General features: G+C 37.7%; 1 protein-coding gene across 1 annotated transcript in view; it reads left to right on the top strand.

Annotated features, from left to right (window-relative positions):
• The window catches only part of LOC6047363 (serine-enriched protein), a 103,160-nt gene extending 79,812 nt beyond the window's left edge, over positions 1-23,348 (top strand). Inside the window, exons 5-7 of the mRNA XM_038256398.1 lie at positions 21,826-22,350; positions 22,828-23,003; positions 23,063-23,348. Of these exons, the coding sequence (XP_038112326.1) occupies positions 21,826-22,350; positions 22,828-23,003; positions 23,063-23,288 (927 nt within the window). The 3' untranslated portion in view covers positions 23,289-23,348. The remainder of the gene's footprint in view (positions 1-21,825; positions 22,351-22,827; positions 23,004-23,062) is intronic.
• Positions 23,349-23,578: the final 230 nt, after the last annotated feature.

Here is a 23,578-nt window from a genome sequence, read left to right as displayed (position 1 = left end):
GTTAGAGCCATTTGATTAACCTACCAAAAGAAAAAAAATCCCTAAAAAAAGGTAAAAGCCCACCTGGTGACCTTCACCAACGTTTTTCATTTCTGACTTTATTCAAAATTTCTTGCTACATTCATAGTACAGACCATGAGTGAGCATCTGAAACAAATTCGACATCGATCGGCAATCCCGATCAAGTTTTAGAACGATTTACTTTTTGCCTTTCTTACTAAAGAAAGGTATAGGTTTTACTTTAAGCCAGGACGTCATTTCCATCTTCGTAAATATGTCGATTCAGCGTGAATTTTAATCGGAAAAATCGTCAAAAATCACACTGCATCGATTTTCGACGCTCTATCGATTCACCTTGACAGAACTCGTCTATCTCGAATCCTCGAATTTTGAGAAAATAAATTCCGTGGAGGTCGAGTGATGTTCGTATGTGGTAAAATTTTGCAAAATTTTGTGTCGCGCCGTTCTCAGCTCCCATAAATCCGATTTCGATTTTTCTGAGTGCAGATGAAAGCTAGTGTGCTGAACCTGGGCGAGTTGCCACGCAAATTTCAAAATATCCATCTGTTTTCGGATGCGGCCAGACTTTTCAACAAAATACACAGTTTTCAAATGAAAATATGGTCAATTTTTTCATTTTCATATTTTTATTTATCTCAAAATTGCATTTTTCGAGCTCTACAACCTCCCAAATTTTCATCCAGATCCATAATCTGGTTCTGGAGTTAGAGCCATTTGATTAACCTACCAAAAGAAAAAAAAATCCCTAAAAAAAGGTAAAAGCCCACCTGGTGACCTTCACCAACGTTTTTCATTTCTGACTTTATTCAAAATTTCTTGCTACATTCATAGTACAGACCATGAGTGAGCATCTGAAACAAATTCGACATCGATCGGCAATCCCGATCAAGTTTTAGAACGATTTACTTTTTGCCTTTCTTACTAAAGAAAGGTATAGGTTTTACTTTAAGCCAGGACGTCATTTCCATCTTCGTAAATATGTCGATTCAGCGTGAATTTTAATCGGAAAAATCGTCAAAAATCACACTGCATCGATTTTCGACGCTCTATCGATTCACCTTGACAGAACTCGTCTATCTCGAATCCTCGAATTTTGAGAAAATAAATTCCGTGGAGGTCGAGTGATGTTCGTATGTGGTAAAATTTTGCAAAATTTTGTGTCGCGCCGTTCTCAGCTCCCATAAATCCGATTTCGATTTTTCTGAGTGCAGATGAAAGCTAGTGTGCTGAACCTGGGCGAGTTGCCACGCAAATTTCAAAATATCCATCTGTTTTCGGATGCGGCCAGACTTTTCAACAAAATACACAGTTTTCAAATGAAAATATGGTCAATTTTTTCATTTTCATATTTTTATTTATCTCAAAATTGCATTTTTCGAGCTCTACAACCTCCCAAATTTTCATCCAGATCCATAATCTGGTTCTGGAGTTAGAGCCATTTGATTAACCTACCAAAAGAAAAAAAAATCCCTAAAAAAAGGTAAAAGCCCACCTGGTGACCTTCACCAACGTTTTTCATTTCTGACTTTATTCAAAATTTCTTGCTACATTCATAGTACAGACCATGAGTGAGCATCTGAAACAAATTCGACATCGATCGGCAATCCCGATCAAGTTTTAGAACGATTTACTTTTTGCCTTTCTTACTAAAGAAAGGTATAGGTTTTACTTTAAGCCAGGACGTCATTTCCATCTTCGTAAATATGTCGATTCAGCGTGAATTTTAATCGGAAAAATCGTCAAAAATCACACTGCATCGATTTTCGACGCTCTATCGATTCACCTTGACAGAACTCGTCTATCTCGAATCCTCGAATTTTGAGAAAATAAATTCCGTGGAGGTCGAGTGATGTTCGTATGTGGTAAAATTTTGCAAAATTTTGTGTCGCGCCGTTCTCAGCTCCCATAAATCCGATTTCGATTTTTCTGAGTGCAGATGAAAGCTAGTGTGCTGAACCTGGGCGAGTTGCCACGCAAATTTCAAAATATCCATCTGTTTTCGGATGCGGCCAGACTTTTCAACAAAATACACAGTTTTCAAATGAAAATATGGTCAATTTTTTCATTTTCATATTTTTATTTATCTCAAAATTGCATTTTTCGAGCTCTACAACCTCCCAAATTTTCATCCAGATCCATAATCTGGTTCTGGAGTTAGAGCCATTTGATTAACCTACCAAAAGAAAAAAAAATCCCTAAAAAAAGGTAAAAGCCCACCTGGTGACCTTCACCAACGTTTTTCATTTCTGACTTTATTCAAAATTTCTTGCTACATTCATAGTACAGACCATGAGTGAGCATCTGAAACAAATTCGACATCGATCGGCAATCCCGATCAAGTTTTAGAACGATTTACTTTTGCCTTTCTTACTAAAGAAAGGTATAGGTTTTACTTTAAGCCAGGACGTCATTTCCATCTTCGTAAATATGTCGATTCAGCGTGAATTTTAATCGGAAAAATCGTCAAAAATCACACTGCATCGATTTTCGACGCTCTATCGATTCACCTTGACAGAACTCGTCTATCTCGAATCCTCGAATTTTGAGAAAATAAATTCCGTGGAGGTCGAGTGATGTTCGTATGTGGTAAAATTTTGCAAAATTTTGTGTCGCGCCGTTCTCAGCTCCCATAAATCCGATTTCGATTTTTCTGAGTGCAGATGAAAGCTAGTGTGCTGAACCTGGGCGAGTTGCCACGCAAATTTCAAAATATCCATCTGTTTTCGGATGCGGCCAGACTTTTCAACAAAATACACAGTTTTCAAATGAAAATATGGTCAATTTTTTCATTTTCATATTTTTATTTATCTCAAAATTGCATTTTTCGAGCTCTACAACCTCCCAAATTTTCATCCAGATCCATAATCTGGTTCTGGAGTTAGAGCCATTTGATTAACCTACCAAAAGAAAAAAAAATCCCTAAAAAAAGGTAAAAGCCCACCTGGTGACCTTCACCAACGTTTTTCATTTCTGACTTTATTCAAAATTTCTTGCTACATTCATAGTACAGACCATGAGTGAGCATCTGAAACAAATTCGACATCGATCGGCAATCCCGATCAAGTTTTAGAACGATTTACTTTTTGCCTTTCTTACTAAAGAAAGGTATAGGTTTTACTTTAAGCCAGGACGTCATTTCCATCTTCGTAAATATGTCGATTCAGCGTGAATTTTAATCGGAAAAATCGTCAAAAATCACACTGCATCGATTTTCGACGCTCTATCGATTCACCTTGACAGAACTCGTCTATCTCGAATCCTCGAATTTTGAGAAAATAAATTCCGTGGAGGTCGAGTGATGTTCGTATGTGGTAAAATTTTGCAAAATTTTGTGTCGCGCCGTTCTCAGCTCCCATAAATCCGATTTCGATTTTTCTGAGTGCAGATGAAAGCTAGTGTGCTGAACCTGGGCGAGTTGCCACGCAAATTTCAAAATATCCATCTGTTTTCGGATGCGGCCAGACTTTTCAACAAAATACACAGTTTTCAAATGAAAATATGGTCAATTTTTTCATTTTCATATTTTTATTTATCTCAAAATTGCATTTTTCGAGCTCTACAACCTCCCAAATTTTCATCCAGATCCATAATCTGGTTCTGGAGTTAGAGCCATTTGATTAACCTACCAAAAGAAAAAAAAATCCCTAAAAAAAGGTAAAAGCCCACCTGGTGACCTTCACCAACGTTTTTCATTTCTGACTTTATTCAAAATTTCTTGCTACATTCATAGTACAGACCATGAGTGAGCATCTGAAACAAATTCGACATCGATCGGCAATCCCGATCAAGTTTTAGAACGATTTACTTTTTGCCTTTCTTACTAAAGAAAGGTATAGGTTTTACTTTAAGCCAGGACGTCATTTCCATCTTCGTAAATATGTCGATTCAGCGTGAATTTTAATCGGAAAATCGTCAAAAATCACACTGCATCGATTTTCGACGCTCTATCGATTCACCTTGACAGAACTCGTCTATCTCGAATCCTCGAATTTTGAGAAAATAAATTCCGTGGAGGTCGAGTGATGTTCGTATGTGGTAAAATTTTGCAAAATTTTGTGTCGCGCCGTTCTCAGCTCCCATAAATCCGATTTCGATTTTTCTGAGTGCAGATGAAAGCTAGTGTGCTGAACCTGGGCGAGTTGCCACGCAAATTTCAAAATATCCATCTGTTTTCGGATGCGGCCAGACTTTTCAACAAAATACACAGTTTTCAAATGAAAATATGGTCAATTTTTTCATTTTCATATTTTTATTTATCTCAAAATTGCATTTTTCGAGCTCTACAACCTCCCAAATTTTCATCCAGATCCATAATCTGGTTCTGGAGTTAGAGCCATTTGATTAACCTACCAAAAGAAAAAAAATCCCTAAAAAAAGGTAAAAGCCCACCTGGTGACCTTCACCAACGTTTTTCATTTCTGACTTTATTCAAAATTTCTTGCTACATTCATAGTACAGACCATGAGTGAGCATCTGAAACAAATTCGACATCGATCGGCAATCCCGATCAAGTTTTAGAACGATTTACTTTTTGCCTTTCTTACTAAAGAAAGGTATAGGTTTTACTTTAAGCCAGGACGTCATTTCCATCTTCGTAAATATGTCGATTCAGCGTGAATTTTAATCGGAAAAATCGTCAAAAATCACACTGCATCGATTTTCGACGCTCTATCGATTCACCTTGACAGAACTCGTCTATCTCGAATCCTCGAATTTTGAGAAAATAAATTCCGTGGAGGTCGAGTGATGTTCGTATGTGGTAAAATTTTGCAAAATTTTGTGTCGCGCCGTTCTCAGCTCCCATAAATCCGATTTCGATTTTTCTGAGTGCAGATGAAAGCTAGTGTGCTGAACCTGGGCGAGTTGCCACGCAAATTTCAAAATATCCATCTGTTTTCGGATGCGGCCAGACTTTTCAACAAAATACACAGTTTTCAAATGAAAATATGGTCAATTTTTTCATTTTCATATTTTTATTTATCTCAAAATTGCATTTTCGAGCTCTACAACCTCCCAAATTTTCATCCAGATCCATAATCTGGTTCTGGAGTTAGAGCCATTTGATTAACCTACCAAAAGAAAAAAAATCCCTAAAAAAAGGTAAAAGCCCACCTGGTGACCTTCACCAACGTTTTTCATTTCTGACTTTATTCAAAATTTCTTGCTACATTCATAGTACAGACCATGAGTGAGCATCTGAAACAAATTCGACATCGATCGGCAATCCCGATCAAGTTTTAGAACGATTTACTTTTTGCCTTTCTTACTAAAGAAAGGTATAGGTTTTACTTTAAGCCAGGACGTCATTTCCATCTTCGTAAATATGTCGATTCAGCGTGAATTTTAATCGGAAAAATCGTCAAAAATCACACTGCATCGATTTTCGACGCTCTATCGATTCACCTTGACAGAACTCGTCTATCTCGAATCCTCGAATTTTGAGAAAATAAATTCCGTGGAGGTCGAGTGATGTTCGTATGTGGTAAAATTTTGCAAAATTTTGTGTCGCGCCGTTCTCAGCTCCCATAAATCCGATTTCGATTTTTCTGAGTGCAGATGAAAGCTAGTGTGCTGAACCTGGGCGAGTTGCCACGCAAATTTCAAAATATCCATCTGTTTTCGGATGCGGCCAGACTTTTCAACAAAATACACAGTTTTCAAATGAAAATATGGTCAATTTTTTCATTTTCATATTTTTTATTTATCTCAAAATTGCATTTTTCGAGCTCTACAACCTCCCAAATTTTCATCCAGATCCATAATCTGGTTCTGGAGTTAGAGCCATTTGATTAACCTACCAAAAGAAAAAAAAATCCCTAAAAAAAGGTAAAAGCCCACCTGGTGACCTTCACCAACGTTTTTCATTTCTGACTTTATTCAAAATTTCTTGCTACATTCATAGTACAGACCATGAGTGAGCATCTGAAACAAATTCGACATCGATCGGCAATCCCGATCAAGTTTTAGAACGATTTACTTTTTGCCTTTCTTACTAAAGAAAGGTATAGGTTTTACTTTAAGCCAGGACGTCATTTCCATCTTCGTAAATATGTCGATTCAGCGTGAATTTTAATCGGAAAAATCGTCAAAAATCACACTGCATCGATTTTCGACGCTCTATCGATTCACCTTGACAGAACTCGTCTATCTCGAATCCTCGAATTTTGAGAAAATAAATTCCGTGGAGGTCGAGTGATGTTCGTATGTGGTAAAATTTTGCAAAATTTTGTGTCGCGCCGTTCTCAGCTCCCATAAATCCGATTTCGATTTTTCTGAGTGCAGATGAAAGCTAGTGTGCTGAACCTGGGCGAGTTGCCACGCAAATTTCAAAATATCCATCTGTTTTCGGATGCGGCCAGACTTTTCAACAAAATACACAGTTTTCAAATGAAAATATGGTCAATTTTTTCATTTTCATATTTTTATTTATCTCAAAATTGCATTTTTCGAGCTCTACAACCTCCCAAATTTTCATCCAGATCCATAATCTGGTTCTGGAGTTAGAGCCATTTGATTAACCTACCAAAAGAAAAAAAAATCCCTAAAAAAAGGTAAAAGCCCACCTGGTGACCTTCACCAACGTTTTTCATTTCTGACTTTATTCAAAATTTCTTGCTACATTCATAGTACAGACCATGAGTGAGCATCTGAAACAAATTCGACATCGATCGGCAATCCCGATCAAGTTTTAGAACGATTTACTTTTTGCCTTTCTTACTAAAGAAAGGTATAGGTTTTACTTTAAGCCAGGACGTCATTTCCATCTTCGTAAATATGTCGATTCAGCGTGAATTTTAATCGGAAAAATCGTCAAAAATCACACTGCATCGATTTTCGACGCTCTATCGATTCACCTTGACAGAACTCGTCTATCTCGAATCCTCGAATTTTGAGAAAATAAATTCCGTGGAGGTCGAGTGATGTTCGTATGTGGTAAAATTTTGCAAAATTTTGTGTCGCGCCGTTCTCAGCTCCCATAAATCCGATTTCGATTTTTCTGAGTGCAGATGAAAGCTAGTGTGCTGAACCTGGGCGAGTTGCCACGCAAATTTCAAAATATCCATCTGTTTTCGGATGCGGCCAGACTTTTCAACAAAATACACAGTTTTCAAATGAAAATATGGTCAATTTTTTCATTTTCATATTTTTATTTATCTCAAAATTGCATTTTTCGAGCTCTACAACCTCCCAAATTTTCATCCAGATCCATAATCTGGTTCTGGAGTTAGAGCCATTTGATTAACCTACCAAAAGAAAAAAAAATCCCTAAAAAAAGGTAAAAGCCCACCTGGTGACCTTCACCAACGTTTTTCATTTCTGACTTTATTCAAAATTTCTTGCTACATTCATAGTACAGACCATGAGTGAGCATCTGAAACAAATTCGACATCGATCGGCAATCCCGATCAAGTTTTAGAACGATTTACTTTTTGCCTTTCTTACTAAAGAAAGGTATAGGTTTTACTTTAAGCCAGGACGTCATTTCCATCTTCGTAAATATGTCGATTCAGCGTGAATTTTAATCGGAAAAATCGTCAAAAATCACACTGCATCGATTTTCGACGCTCTATCGATTCACCTTGACAGAACTCGTCTATCTCGAATCCTCGAATTTTGAGAAAATAAATTCCGTGGAGGTCGAGTGATGTTCGTATGTGGTAAAATTTTGCAAAATTTTGTGTCGCGCCGTTCTCAGCTCCCATAAATCCGATTTCGATTTTTCTGAGTGCAGATGAAAGCTAGTGTGCTGAACCTGGGCGAGTTGCCACGCAAATTTCAAAATATCCATCTGTTTTCGGATGCGGCCAGACTTTTCAACAAAATACACAGTTTTCAAATGAAAATATGGTCAATTTTTTTCATTTTCATATTTTTTTTTATCTCAAAAATTGCATTTTTCGAGCTCTACAACCTCCCAAATTTTCATCCAGATCCATAATCTGGTTCTGGAGTTAGAGCCATTTGATTAACCTACCAAAAGAAAAAAAATCCCTAAAAAAAGGTAAAAGCCCACCTGGTGACCTTCACCAACGTTTTTCATTTCTGACTTTATTCAAAATTTCTTGCTACATTCATAGTACAGACCATGAGTGAGCATCTGAAACAAATTCGACATCGATCGGCAATCCCGATCAAGTTTTAGAACGATTTACTTTTTGCCTTTCTTACTAAAGAAAGGTATAGGTTTTACTTTAAGCCAGGACGTCATTTCCATCTTCGTAAATATGTCGATTCAGCGTGAATTTTAATCGGAAAAATCGTCAAAAATCACACTGCATCGATTTTCGACGCTCTATCGATTCACCTTGACAGAACTCGTCTATCTCGAATCCTCGAATTTTGAGAAAATAAATTCCGTGGAGGTCGAGTGATGTTCGTATGTGGTAAAATTTTGCAAAATTTTGTGTCGCGCCGTTCTCAGCTCCCATAAATCCGATTTCGATTTTTCTGAGTGCAGATGAAAGCTAGTGTGCTGAACCTGGGCGAGTTGCCACGCAAATTTCAAAATATCCATCTGTTTTCGGATGCGGCCAGACTTTTCAACAAAATACACAGTTTTCAAATGAAAATATGGTCAATTTTTTTCATTTTCATATTTTTTATTTATCTCAAAAATTGCATTTTTCGAGCTCTACAACCTCCCAAATTTTCATCCAGATCCATAATCTGGTTCTGGAGTTAGAGCCATTTGATTAACCTACCAAAAGAAAAAAAATCCCTAAAAAAAGGTAAAAGCCCACCTGGTGACCTTCACCAACGTTTTTCATTTCTGACTTTATTCAAAATTTCTTGCTACATTCATAGTACAGACCATGAGTGAGCATCTGAAACAAATTCGACATCGATCGGCAATCCCGATCAAGTTTTAGAACGATTTACTTTTTGCCTTTCTTACTAAAGAAAGGTATAGGTTTTACTTTAAGCCAGGACGTCATTTCCATCTTCGTAAATATGTCGATTCAGCGTGAATTTTAATCGGAAAAATCGTCAAAAAATCACACTGCATCGCTTCGTCGCCAAGGCGACAAGTTGTCAAGTTGAGCTTCGAATGCTGGCGCGAGAATGCTGGCGCATATATTTTGGCTCGACTTATACTCATTTTGTAGTAGCTTGTCCACCGATGTTTCCTTCAATATGTAAGATATCGTAGCTTTTCGGTTTCTTTTGCCCTGTCCGTTTTTGCATATCTGTCCAATGTTTATTCAAAACTTTTGTGACATAGGACATTCATCCGGCTACAATCAATTTGTTTTCCGTGCGCTCTTAAAAACGCCTAAATGTAGACTTCATTTGTCGTAAGTTTATCTAACAGGGTTCATTGGATTCCAATAGGAGCTTTCCAAGCTTTCATCGTTTATATCGTTTTCAAAGTTTTCAATGCTGGCGACGCCAATGGCTTTCTACCTAAGGTTCTCGCTATTAAGTGTGTAGTGGTGCGGTTGTTGAAAATAGCTATCTCTGACTCTGTCACTTTCTTAGAAGCTTCTTAGGCTAGCTTCCTGCGGCACACGCGTTTCACCGAAGCTAAAAACCAAAACCGCGGTGTGCATTGTCAATGGCGCATGGGAAGCTTGCTATGATCGCGTTTGGCATAAACGCTTGTTTGATTACAAACGTACAAGCATATTGTACGATTGAATATTTTCTTTTGTGAAAATTGCGTTTTTATTTCTTTTGGAAATCATATCATTTATAATACTTTGCTTTCATCATAAGACTTTCTTTTGTGCTGACGTTATAAATAAACAAAGTCGATGTTATGAATTGAAAAAAGTTTTACCATTGTTATATTCTTTAGTAAGAAAGGCTCTGTCTCACCCCAGGTGGGATTAAATCGGGTTTTTTCAGTAATATCGCTGTTTCTCGCCAATAGTTTTAGTTTGAGGTTTACATTGATTATTATGTAAAATTGTTCGGGGAACACGATAGTGATAAAATAAAAAAAAATGGAATTTGTCAAAATTGAACTTTAATACCGTAAACTGGGGTGACTTTGATAGCCCGGGGTGACATTGATATAAATTTGATTACATCCAATGTAAGAGTCACATTTTTGCATATATGTTTGATAATAAGCTATCCCTTAATGCTTACATACTCAAAATTCTCAAAAATGTTTAGATATTAATTTGACGGGCATTTGAAAAACCTATCAAAGTCACCCCAGTTTATGGTACTTAAAAAGTTAAAATATTATATTAGGGGGCATTTAAGCACAGAGATTTTCTCTCCTTGGACAATTTTCTATAAAATGCAACCTGTAGAAAGTCTTTTGCTCAAATAGTTGCAAAGTTATGATTAAAAAAATATTAAAAAATCGTCAAAAAAGAGGACAGTGCCAAAAATAGAGGGATGGTCCAATCAGCACCAAACTTGGGATTTCTATATACAATAGCCTTAGAGCTAATGCGATTTTGGTCACATGGGAAACATTGTCTATAATACTATGATAAATCATCCAAACTTAAAAAAATTATAGTGTTTTGCAATCGAGCTTATTGTGAAAAACAAAAAAAAATATTTTTCTCATAAATGTATGAAAAATTCCCGATCATTTGTTACCCTTTTTGCAGAAAAAAATGACATGTTGAATTTTTTTTCGATAATACGTAGTTTAGTGAAAATTTTGAGTAAAAAAAAATAAAAAAAAAAATATTTGTTTTACGCGTATTTTCATATTTTTTTTTCAAATTTACGATGTTTTGTGTAAATGTTGAGCATTTCGAAAAAATATCATAAATGTATGAAAAAATTCGGATAGTTAAATACCCATATTGTAGAAAACTAAATTGTTCAGTACTTTTCGAAAATACGTAGTTTTGAGAAAATGCTGAGTATTTTCAAAAATTTGTTTTATCTCTTTCGAAATATTAGAAAAATTCAGTAACAATAATTTTGAGTATTTCTTTCATGTAATTATAATGGATAACTGACATCATCCCGATTCCAAAACACTATAATTTTTCAAATTTAGATGAGTTTTATTCAATTTAAAATCCCATTAGCTCTGTGCTCAGTTAAGGGGTTACATACATGTAAATCGGCAAAAATGTCGGAGGTCGGTTTGAGCACACAATTAAACTTTTTTCTAAATCTGTTTTCAGGGCATTGAAATATACATTTTCACCTATTAACAAAACAAATTTGAAGACATTTGGTTGTATCATTGCCGAGATATAGCTATTTGAAGTTAGAAGTTTTAGAAAACGGGTGCCACGATATCTCAACATTGCTTCTACCAAATCGGCTCAAAATTTTGGTGAAGATTCAATAAACCGGTTCCGTGTGCATGACGAAGGCCGATTTTCAAAAAGTTCATTTAAAAAAAGATAAAAATATTTTTCTGTTTTTCATATAAAAAATCGCCAGTTTTTTATTTTTGTATTTTTTGAAAATTCAACGTTTCAAAATCGGGCTTCTTCATGCACACGGAACATGTCTTGGGAGTCTTCACCCAAAATTTCAGCCAATTTGGTCCTCGAGATATTGTGGCACCCGTAAATCAACTTGGTGTTCAGAGAAAAACGCTCAGAAAGTTAGACAGTTGGCTTTGCGCATGGCAAAATTCTGAGCATAAATCGTCTCTAACTCAGTTAAATCATGAAATATCTTTATGAAACTTTCAGGAGTGATTGAAAATCATCTTTTAAGTGGATTTAAAAAAAATCTGTAATATGAAATTTTGCGATTTTCTACATGTATGTAACCCCTTAAGCACACCTCGTTTATGCATCCGCCATTTGCGGTGCTAAACCGAGGCATGACTGTACCTTCTGTTATAAGTGGCCCAAATATGCTTCCAAATAAAATAAAAATAGAGTAGACAGAAGTACTTTTGCTTTTTATTTCCAATTTTGAAGGCTAATTGAATATAAATTTATCTTAGTTTTTACCCTGACCTTGTCCATGTCCCTTGTTTCCTTTGCCCTCCTTGTTGGCTTGTCCCACATTGCCACCCTGACCCTTATTTCCCTTTTCGAAACCCTTTCCCTTACCCTGGCCAATTCCGTGGTTCCGTTTGCCACAATCCTTCTTCTTCTGGTCCTGCTTAACCACTTCTTCCTTGGCCCCTCCAGAGTATGGCGCATCCGAAGGTGTAATCTCTGGCACTGCGAGAGCAGACGAAACTGGAACGGAAACGACCTCCTAAATCAAGGCAATCGGTATGGTTGGGTCGATGGCTGCTTTCTGGGCTCGGGTTGAGGCCAGAAAGGCGACGGTGGCCAGAAATGGGAAAAGGACAACCGACGACACGACAAGCCACTCGCGTCCAAAAAGTGGGCCCCAAATCGACGTACCCCTCCGTTTCCTTTGGAACTGGAAACGTCAAACTGAGGTTTCCTCAAAAATGCATCAAATTTGGCAGCACTGCAACTTTTGACATCGAGAACTGTCACCTCAAGAAATTCAGTTTTGTTTACGTTTTTTGACGGGTTCGGATTAATTTTTCCAATTTCCTGATTCCGGAACGGTGGCAAATGTCCTGTGGCCCATGTCCTTTGTCCATTTCCGTTTTAGTTGGGTGTACGTGGACGGCTAGAACTCGTCGATCATTTGTCTTCTGCAGCAGAAGGCATCAGATTCAAATAATCGATGAAAGGTAAGAAAAAAATATCTGCAGTTTTAGTGGAAACATAATTCATTTTGGCCATGTCATTTCAGGGCGCGGAAACGCTGTTCCGGTAGAATTCAGTGTTCAACTTACTCCGAAAAGAGCATCCGTAAGCGGTGAAAGCAGTGAGCCGGCCGGAACCAGAGCAGAATGATGGAAAAGCCGAGCAACACGAGCCGGGCGTTGATCCAAGGGAGGCGCAGATGTTATACATCCAAAGAAGATCATCGTAGAAGTGGGCAATTTAGTGGGAGCTAGGCAATGACGATTTGTTTGTTCCACCGTCGACGACGTCAAAAATTCTTAAAATCACTTGCTAGCACTCGACCGTTCAGAAGCTTTGAAGTTCGCGAGTAATTTGGGAGAAGATTTTTATTCGTTCGTCGGTGTAAAATTAGAACGACCAATCTGAATGAGGCCCAGATTGAAGAGCTAACGTTTTGAGTAGTTTAGCAAGAGAGCCTCTGCAACAAATTGAAAAAAAAAAAAACTAGCAGTTGTTGTTTATTTAGTGAAACTTTAACTCAGAAACAAGCAGAAGAGTAGAATTAGGCAAGAGATCAACTAGCACGGTGAGAACATCGACTAATGTGAGATGGACGAAGGTCAGATTAAACGGAAAGTTGGTGAAGCGCCACGTGGATATTAAACGAGGTCATTAAATGATTAAGAAATTGTTGAGAACTTCATTTAGGATTCAATACATCTATAGTTTTTCTTTTTTCAATTAAAAAACCACTCATGTCGGCTTCTGGAGATTTAATAACTCCGAATTCTGAGAAACAAGAGCAGACTGGCCACCGCGGGAAAAGAACAAGGAAAACTACGGGAATTCATTTCCACCGGCAGAAAACCTGGAAAAACTGAATGACAAATCGGGAAGTTTGTTCTTAGTTAAAATTTTACAAACTTCATTGAAATAAATCAAATATGTTTTTTTTTCTCTTTAAGAATATTTAAAATTTTAACAGTTAACAACATTCCTGGAGTTTTTTTTTTTTTTTTTCAAAAACGGTCCGATGAACCAAATTTGTATACAGTCGACTCTCTGGTTGTCAATATCCAAGGGACCGTCGAGGAAGAGAATCATCAGTTTACAGAACGATGCAAAATGAAGACTCGATTGAAAATATTTTTTTCTTGATACCAGCTATAGGAGAGAGACATGGCAACGTCCATCAAACAAAAACAAACTAATGTCAAACACCCTTCAAAGCTTCGTTTCACCAAGAAAAATGTCTATGCAAGCCATGAGAAAGTGAAATTATTGACAACCGGAAGAGATTTTTAAAGCAAACAGAATCCAAGGGACCGTCGAGGAAGAGATCCTTCAAGCAAAGGAAAATATCGAGGAATGAAGATAATTGAAGTATGCAGATTGAAGGGACTGAAGAATTCATCGATAGATGGAGAATTATTGATATCGAGAAGATCGACAGCCAGAGATTCGACTGTATTTTGCTTGCTGGGTGTTTTTGGAACCTCCTTAAGAGGCAGTATTTGTAGATTCTGCTCGGTTTGTTCTAGAGGTCGTATCGAGGTGCACCGATTTGGATGAAACTTTCAGGGTTTGTTTGTCTATACATGAGATGAACTCATGCCAAATATGAGCCCTCTACGACAAAGGTAAGTGGGTTAAAACGGGCATTGATGTTTGAGTTTCAAAACACATGAAAAATCTTAAAATTGCTCGCATTTCCGTAAAACTTCATCAATTCCAACTCTCTTAGATGCATTCGAAAGGTATTTTAAAGCCCTTCAAAATGTGCTATAGATATCCAGGATTGGTTTGATATTTTCTCATAGCTTTTGCAAATTACTGTTAAAAATGGTTCTTTTTTAAACCTTAATAACTTTTGGCAACAGCCTCCAACACCCATACTCCCATAAGTCAAAAGTTAGGGAATTTCATAGACTATAAGCCTACGGTATTAACTTTTTGGCCAATCGCAGTTTTTCTCATAGTTTAACGATTTTTCTAGAACAATCATTTTACAACGTTAGTTTTTGCCCTGTAGACCAAGAAGACGGCACTTTTTGGTCTCAATTTTGTCATATTCGGAATCCTCGGACAATTTCACGTTAGTTAGAAGTATTGGAGTTGTAATTTTGATTTAAAAAATAATTAAACAAAACATTTTTGAAAAAAGAAATAGATCTTATTTACCCTATGATCAATACGTCAAATGCTGTATCAAGTAGGCGAAACCCTGTTTTACCCCTAATCAAACAAATTGTTAAAACATATTTTAATTCACTCTAAATGGCAATTTTTTCAATCAAATTTACAACTCCAATACTTCTAACTTACGTGAAATTGTCTGAGGATTCCGAATATGTCAAAATTAAGACCAAAAAGTGTCACTATGGAGGCCTACAGGGCAAAAACTAACGTTGTAAAATGTTTGTTCTAGAAAAATCGTAAAACTATGAGAAAAACTGCGATTGGCCAAAAAGTTAATACCGTAGGCTTATAGTCCATGAAATTCCCTAACTTTTGACCTATGGGAGTATGGGTGTTGGAGGCTGTTGCCAAAAGTTATTTAGGTTTATAAAAAATCCATTTTTAACAGTAATTTGCAAAAGCTATGAGAAAAAGTCAAACTAATCCTGGATGTCTATAGCACATTTTGAAGGGCTTCAAAATACCTTTCGAATGCATCTAAGAGAGTTGGAATTGATAAAGTTTTACGGAAATGCGAGCAATTTTAAGATTTTTCATGTTTTTTGCACCTCAAACGTCAATGCCCGTTTTACCCCACTTCCCTTTATCGTAGAGGGCTCATATTTGGCATGAGTTCATCTCATATATAGACAAACAAACCCTGAAAGTTTCATTCAAATCGGAGCACCTTGATACGACCTGTTTCACATCGGTGAAAAACTCGCTCTTAAGTCAAATAAATTAAAAATCAAATAAAACATTTTTGAAAAAAGGATTTATATGGGATTAATACGTCGAATTCGGTATCAAGTAGGTAGGCGAATACCTATTCCACACTTAATCCTACAAATTGTTAAACAATATTTTCATTCTAAATGGCATTTTTCCAATCGAATTTACTACTCCAATACTGTAAACCAGGCCTGCCCAACGTCCGGCCCGCGGGCCGGATCCGGCCCTTGAAGCCAATTCATCCGGCCCGCGACGGCCTTTCAAAATAGTTCTATGACCGGCCCTTCACAAAATATTCAATAAATAAATTGAATGTCAAAATAAAAAAAAATATCTTCAGATCAATTTTTCAGATATCACAACAAAACATTAATTTGTTTATTTTGCTTCTGACATTCAATGTTGCTCATTCAACGTTTGTTAGGATTATGCCTTTGTATTTTTTTAAATGATTTTATTTCACATCTAAACATTCTTTATGTTTGAATTTAATTCTTATCATTTCAATATTGATGTTATCAGAATTAATTATTAAACTTGAAAAATATGCAAAAATATTGCAAAAGACACTGAATTCTAATTTCTTACAGTTTTGGCTGTTTTTATTTCTAATTCAATTGTTTCTTTTTTGAAGATTTTGATAAATTATTATTTTTTTCAGAGCAACTTTTCAATGATAAAGTTTTGCTGGGAAAAAGCTTAAAGAAGGCAAATTAATCATATTGAAAATATATATCGCTGTAAATATGAAAAAAAAATAAAAAAAAAACAATCTAAAGAAGTCAAGACATCAGATAGAATTTTTTCATAATCTTCAATAATTCTAAGAAATTTGAAGAATGACGAATCAGATATATATTTGTATACACTTTTTTAAATTTCATGTCTTTAAAATAATTTTGAAATGTTTTGTAAAATTTTTGAATAAAGGTGCACCACAACGCAAAAATTGTTTTTTCGTAGAGAAGATTTGAGTCCAAATTTCGCTTTAATAAATTTTATCTTGTCTCGTTGATTTTTCAAACTTGAATAAAAACTTGCAACGACGAAATTTTGATATTTTTTTTAGTTAATGATGGCAGGGAATTGAATTTCAATCGACAAAAAAAAATTACAATACAATTTTGTCCAAAACAAAATAAAAGTAAATCAAATAAACACATCTTTTAAAGTAATCTTTGTATTTCTTTCTTAAAATCAAGTTATTTGAATTTTGTTTGCAACACTTGTTTATGTATTTGTTTACTTGAATTAACTGCCGTTCTACGCATAATTGTCCCATGTTCAAAAAAGTGCAACTGAGAAAAACGCGATTGAAATTTTTCGACCGATTTCTGTGTTTCTACGCATAATTGTCCCGTGAGTTCCTATTCGCCCTATGTGTCCCTAATCGCCCCAGTTAGCAGTTTATCACCCTCATTTGTGATTCTCTTGCAATACAACAGGTAAACAAGACATAATGCTTAGTAAAACTAATGATTCCGTGTAAGAAAATACTTGGTGGGACAATTATGCGTAGAAGTTTAACGATGGGACAAACAGACTTGGTGTTGTTTTCAATGAGTTTCCGAACAAAGTACCAGATTTTATGTGTTTTTCTTAAAGTTCACATCAAACTAAACTTAAAAATGTCATAAAGTCAAAATCGTCCAAAACTGACATGGGACAATTATGCGTAGAACGGCAGTTAACCTATTAAAATAAATTTTATGAAAAAAAATGTTTACTGTTTTTTACTTTCACCAACATTAGTTCCGGCCCGCCTCTGCTTTAGAAAAATCAGATCTGGCCCGCAGGGCCAAAAGGTTGGGCACCCCTGACTGTAAACTTACGTAAAATTTTCAAAGGATTTCGAATACAACATATTATAAATTTTAAATATTCTATTCATTTTCAAAGTAAAACAAACTCAAACTGATCAATTAAAAAGATATTTGCAATTTTATTTCTGACGAATTTTTCATTCAATTATCATAATTTATACAAAATAAAAAAAAATAAATTATTGCAATTTTGTGGTGTAGTATTTTTGTGAAATGCATTGTAAAAAAGAAAGGATACATTTACATATTCAGTTACTGAATATGTAAATGTATGAATTAAAACAAAATCAAAGTTATTTCTAATGGTGTGCAAGTTTGATAGGAAAACTGGCATATTATCAACATTTATTTTTATAGGATACTAACTGAAAAAAATCAAATTCAAAGCCATGCTTCTTTAATCTGTTACCTAAAAAATGTTAAATGTTTGCATAGATTTCCAGAAACATTCATTAGGAATAATAAGAATATTAATATTAAACCAAATTTTCAATTTTAAAGTTTAAGCCACGTTTTAAACCACGTAATAATTAACATAATTCTTTAAAACCAAACGAAGGTTTATTGGAATCGAGTTTGAAAAAAGTCAAAATCACAAGTTTTATGGAAATTAGGCTTTCCAACGGTTTGTGTGGAGTTTCCGGCGAAAGGATGTCGGATGTGGAGCACTGGAGGATCGAGCCCATTCACGCGTGGGATCTGGGATTAGGAAGCAGCGGTCGATGCGCGTGTTCAAGCTGGGACGGGGTCCGGTCATTTTGACCATACTGGCGGAATCCTTGTTGCGATGACATCACCGGAGTGGATTATTAGCTGAATCGAAATACATCTCTCAATGATAATCAACTCCGTCTTCCGTGATATCATCGCGACAAGGGTTCCGCCAGTATGGCCAAAATGACCGGACCTCGTCCTAACTTGAACAGGCGCATCCTCCGCTGCTCCCCAACCCCAGCTCCCACGCGTGAGTGGGCTCGATCCTGCAATGTTTCACTTCCGATGTCCCTTCGCCGGATACTCCACACAAATCGTTGGAATCAGCGATTCCCTCATCATAACTCCAACCACCCAACGAAGGACAGGCCTGAGAAGAGGAGGTGGTCCAACCCGTCCGGGCCGGAGCGACGAGGCCCGTGGCACGCTGCCGAATCCTGCGGTGCCAGGGAGAGGTTCGTTGGCACATTCCGGAACCGGGTTTCTGCCGAAAAAGGAAGTTGGAGCCTTGGAGTGCGTGGCTTCCGGCAATGTTGAAGTGGGTTCTGCCAGTATGGCCAGAAAGAAATCTGATCCTTTGAAGTTTCGAAATAAAATGATTTTGACAGATTTTGATCAATGTAAATATTTACATTCACACAGTGTTGCGAGATAACTTTAATTTAAGCGAAATCCGAGGGGTCTTTCAATTTACCGTGACTTTTGTCAATCACGGTGATTTCACGGGATTCACGGTGGGACCAGATTTTACGCAGATTTTTGCACCGAGTGTCTTGTCGTGTCGTCGGGACAACTATCTTCATGGTTTGGCTAGGGTTGGTTCTGAGGTTGGTTAAAGTAGCTAGAGTAACTGTGATAAAAAATCATTTTAGAAAACCTTTTATAGTGGAAATTAGTTACTAATGAGTTTTTGATAACCATAGTTTCTCTTTGCGGAAGCAAATTGTAACGCTAAGCATGATTTTTTTTTTCAATTTGTAGTTTAGATCCTGACATCATTTGTATGAATTAATTTTAAAATTCATGTTTTATATTTCATAAGAAATTATCTTTACCTATTTTATACTACTTGAGCTCACAAAATATTTTTCTACCTTTATTTTTAAATGCCATGAGCTTTTTGCTGGTACAATCAGCTGATACTTTTTTTGGACGTACTTGAAAAATCAAAAAAATCTTTTCCTAAACATTACTCATGAAATTTCTTCTAAAAGTTACGAAACATGTTTATATACAACAAAAGTTACCTGTAATAATTATTGAAAGTTATTTTTCAATGTAATAATTGAAAGTAATTTTTCTCGGAATAATTTCTTTTTCAAATTTAATTCGATGGAGAATTAAGTTAAAAATTAATGAAAAAAAGCAACCATATCAACGATTTAATTTGTTATCTTATAAAGCTCGAATTATTAGGCTAGTTATTAATGAATCATAACATTTTGTATATTTTTTATCGAGGTCTTTTTTCAAATGACTTTATAATGGAATCGAGTAATGCCATAAAGATCAATGCGGAGTGGAAAGACCATTAAATCTTTGATAAACATTAAAATTCGATTAGTTTGGTAAAATTTGAACCAAATCGCCATGTACATCACAAAAAAGCAAAATATTAAAAACAAAATAAAAAAGCAAAATAAAAAAAAAATTTCAGATTTATTTAACACACTTTGTTAGATTATAATGCATTACATGTTTTCCACTCCAGAATTCTAATTATTCCCCTGCCCACGTCCCTGCCCTTTCCCTTTGTTACCCTTATTTTCCTTGTTCGGCCCCCGTCCCATGTTGCCGCCCTTGCCCTTGGCTCCCTTATCGAAACCCTTTCCCTTGCCCTGCCCAATGCCGTGGTTCCGCTGACCACAGGTCTTCTTCTGGTCCGGTTGCTCCGGGGCAATGGTCGGGAGGGGCTCTCCGTTGCCGTACGGTCTCGCTGAAGGTGTGGAGTCGGGATCAATGGAAGCGGTGAGTACCGGATCGGAACCACCTTCTGGAACATTGGGTACGAATGGGTCGAAGGCAGCGTCCTGGGCTTTGGTTGAGGCCAGTAGGGCGACGGTGGCCAGGAATGGCCAAATCTTCATGGTTTGAGATGGGGTTTGTTCCGGGACTGTTTGAAAGCTTGTGAGTTGATTAAACTGTAAGGTTTGTCGAGGATTATACCTGCATTTATAGTGAACTTTGTATTCATCACTAATGAGTTTTTGGCGATACGATGCATATCCATGCGGAAGTTATCAAATGGTATGCATCAAAAACGCATTAAAATTAAATTTAGAAAATCATCTTTCTCTTTGCAACTATTTGTGATTCTTTAGATTTTTGCAATTAGGTTTTACGCCGACTCGATTTGGAGGTTAGAAAGGAGTGCACTGTTTACATGGACTTAGCACAGTTCGATGCGGTCGTCGATTTTGTTCGGGGAAATTCGTCGATAATCGACGAAGACCATGTAAAGAGTGCACACGAGCTGTCAAATGACGTCACGGTGTAAAACCTATATTACTCAGGCCCGTAGCCTGCAGGGGTTCTGAGAATTGGGTACTAAAGCCCTATGTAAATTTTTATGTACAACGGTAAAAAACACGATTAAAAACCATTTGTGATCACTTTTTTTCATTTTAATGCAAATTTTTTTTTTGGCAAGACAACATTTTTTCGATGGATCAACTATGGTCCCCTTGGAACAAGCTGTCAAGTAGGAGCTTTTCTGTCAAGACGGACCGCGAGTTTAATTTTTCGAAATTGATTTAAAAATCCATCTTAAACTCTTTGTGGTCGTATAAAGGGTCATTGTACTCAGAAAAATAAGCTTTATCGCTGTAAACAATAATATCAGCAATCTAAGCTTCATTTTAGGACCCAATTAAAAATGGAAGGGGGACGCTTCTGTTTTCAATTCAATTCAATTCAATTAGTTTTTATTAGTAAATAATCAATTCACAATTTCGTAATTCTTATAACCTAATAGAGTTTTGGAGTTCCTTTCAACTATGATTTGAACTATAATTCATTTTGATGTAATTGGATATTCTAACAATGGATTTGGCAAGAGAAGGAAAAATTAAAAAAAAAAACCTTCTAGATTTACTAAGGAAAAGGATAGAAATAGAATAGCTTAAAACTAAATCACAGTATGTTTTGTCCATTGACGTCGAAAAACTTTGCTGCACAAGGCAGCTTATCCGTTGTAGATGTACTTCATCATCAGCTCACTAAGAGCTTGGAATTGTTCTGCCTTGTTCCGGCAGGCACGAAAGCGCGTGAGCATCTCTCCAGCAAGAGCGAAAAACTCGGGAAGCGTGAAGAGGTCATCTCCGGTGACGTCTGCTTGTCCCGGTGAAGTACCACTCCCAGAAGCGGCTACTCTAGCGTACGAACCTCCCCAACCGGGAGGGAACGCTGGGTTGGTCGATGGAACCGCTCCACCGCCAGCTGCTGCAGCGTTCGAGCTCGATGTCTTTGGAGGTTGGCGGGACGCTGGCGCTTTCTTCTTCTTGTCCTGCTCCTCGATGTACTTTTTCCGCGCGGCACAGCCACGGAAATTCGCCGTGTGGTTTCCACCACAGTTCGCACACTTGACGCGCGCTTTGTGCTGCTGGGCGTTTTCCCCCAGCTGGTCTTTCCGCGGAAGATTGCACCTTTCGGTGAAGTGGGTCTCACCGCACTTTACGCACCGGGGTGGAAGATTGCAGTTTCTTGACGCTTCTGTTTGTTGCCTAACATATTTTTATTGTTCATTTTTCCACCCCCAGCTCGGTCTCGAGGAGGAGGACGTGTGGCGATGCGTGCTGGCCTGGGCCAAGAACCAAGCCGGAGTGACCCAACCGACGGCCCACTGGACCGAGGAGGAGCGTCAACGGGTGTGCCAACAGCTGGCACCGGTCATTTCCCACGTGCGGTTGTTCCTCATCGATAGCCAAGTGTTCGCAGAGGAAGTCGAACCGACGGGAGCGGTTCCGATCGAGCTGTCCCTGGAACGGTACCGTCGGGCGGCGCTACATTCGAACAAACTTCCGGCGTCGGCCGCACCCATCCAGGCTGGTCCCGGACTGGCGGAGAACGATAAGCGACTGCAGCCCCGGTTGATGCTGAATCTGTTTCATGGTTCGGCGATTCTGAAGAACGACAAGATTCACATGCAGGGCACGCTGAACGGGTTCTACGGGGCGCCGAAGCAGACCTGGAGATTGATGTACCGGGCGTCGACGAACGGGTTCTCGGCGGCGGCATTTCATCGGCACTGTGATGGAGTGGCACCGTTGTTTATTATTGCACAGGTGAGGAATTTGGTTTCTGGTTCTGGTTCTGGTTCTGGTTCTGGTTCTGGTTCTGGTTCTGGTTCTGGTTCTGGTTCTGGTTCTGGTTCTGGTTCTGGTTCTGGTTCTGGTTCTGGTTCTGGTTCTGGTTCTGGTTCTGGTTCTGGTTCTGGTTCTGGTTCTGGTTCTGGTTCTGGTTCTGGTTCTGGTTCTGGTTCTGGTTCTGGTTCTGGTTCTGGTTCTGGTTCTGGTTCTGGTTCTGGTTCTGGTTCTGGTTCTGGTTCTGGTTCTGGTTCTGGTTCTGGTTCTGGTTCTGGTTCTGGTTCTGGTTCTGGTTCTGGTTCTGGTTCTGGTTCTGGTTCTGGTTCTGGTTCTGGTTCTGGTTCTGGTTCTGGTTCTGGTTCTGGTTCTGGTTCTGGTTCTGGTTCTGGTTCTGGTTCTGGTTCTGGTTCTGAAGTGTTCTGGTTCTAATAAACTAATAAATCTTGAAATTTTCAGGGCTCCCAGGGCGCCATCAGCGGTGGCTTCACGGACGTGGCCTTCGCCAAAACCAACCGCAAGGGCGGATACATCCACTCGGAGAAGGCGTTTCTGTTCGCGCTGAACTACAACAACGAGCCGCCGAGCAAGTTCGAGATCGTGAAGAAACCGTACGCGATTTGCTACCACCCGGAGTGAGTTTGGCAAAATTTTGATAATATTTTAGTAATTGTCATGATTTTTTTCTTTTCAGTTGTGGACCAATTTTCGGCGCCGGAGCAGATTTGTTAATTTCGAACAATTGCAATATCAACATGGAATCGTATTCGAACTTTCCTCACTCGTACGATGGACCAAATGCCACATTTGGAAACCTTTTTGGCGATTACAACTTTTCCATTGCCGATTATGAAGTGTTTACGCTGGCTCCTTCGGCGGTTCCCGGAGGGATAAAGATGAAGCATGACCGGTATCCGTGAGGAGAGAATTGGTCTAAATTTTACAGGTGCAACGATATGAAGTTTTTGAATAGCATTATATTTTTAAGGGTGAAGTATTCAAATGAAATTATGTATATGAAATAAAAAAAAAATTCAAAACAACCACTTTTTCCCTCAAACTTGATCAATCCCTACATCATCAAAGGTAAGCAAACCTTCCCATCCAAATCCGCCATAAAATACCTTTAATCTTCAAACGCAATCAACTCGTCGAACAAGCAGCATTACCCTTTGGGATCGGTATTCAATTATGCGCAGAATTGCGGTCA

This window comes from Culex quinquefasciatus, chromosome 2 (genome assembly GCF_015732765.1).
Source record: "Culex quinquefasciatus strain JHB chromosome 2, VPISU_Cqui_1.0_pri_paternal, whole genome shotgun sequence".
Classification (NCBI taxonomy): domain Eukaryota; kingdom Metazoa; phylum Arthropoda; class Insecta; order Diptera; family Culicidae; genus Culex; species Culex quinquefasciatus.
The sequence above is the reverse complement of the archived record's forward strand: the minus strand, read 5'-3'. Positions and strand labels throughout refer to the sequence as shown.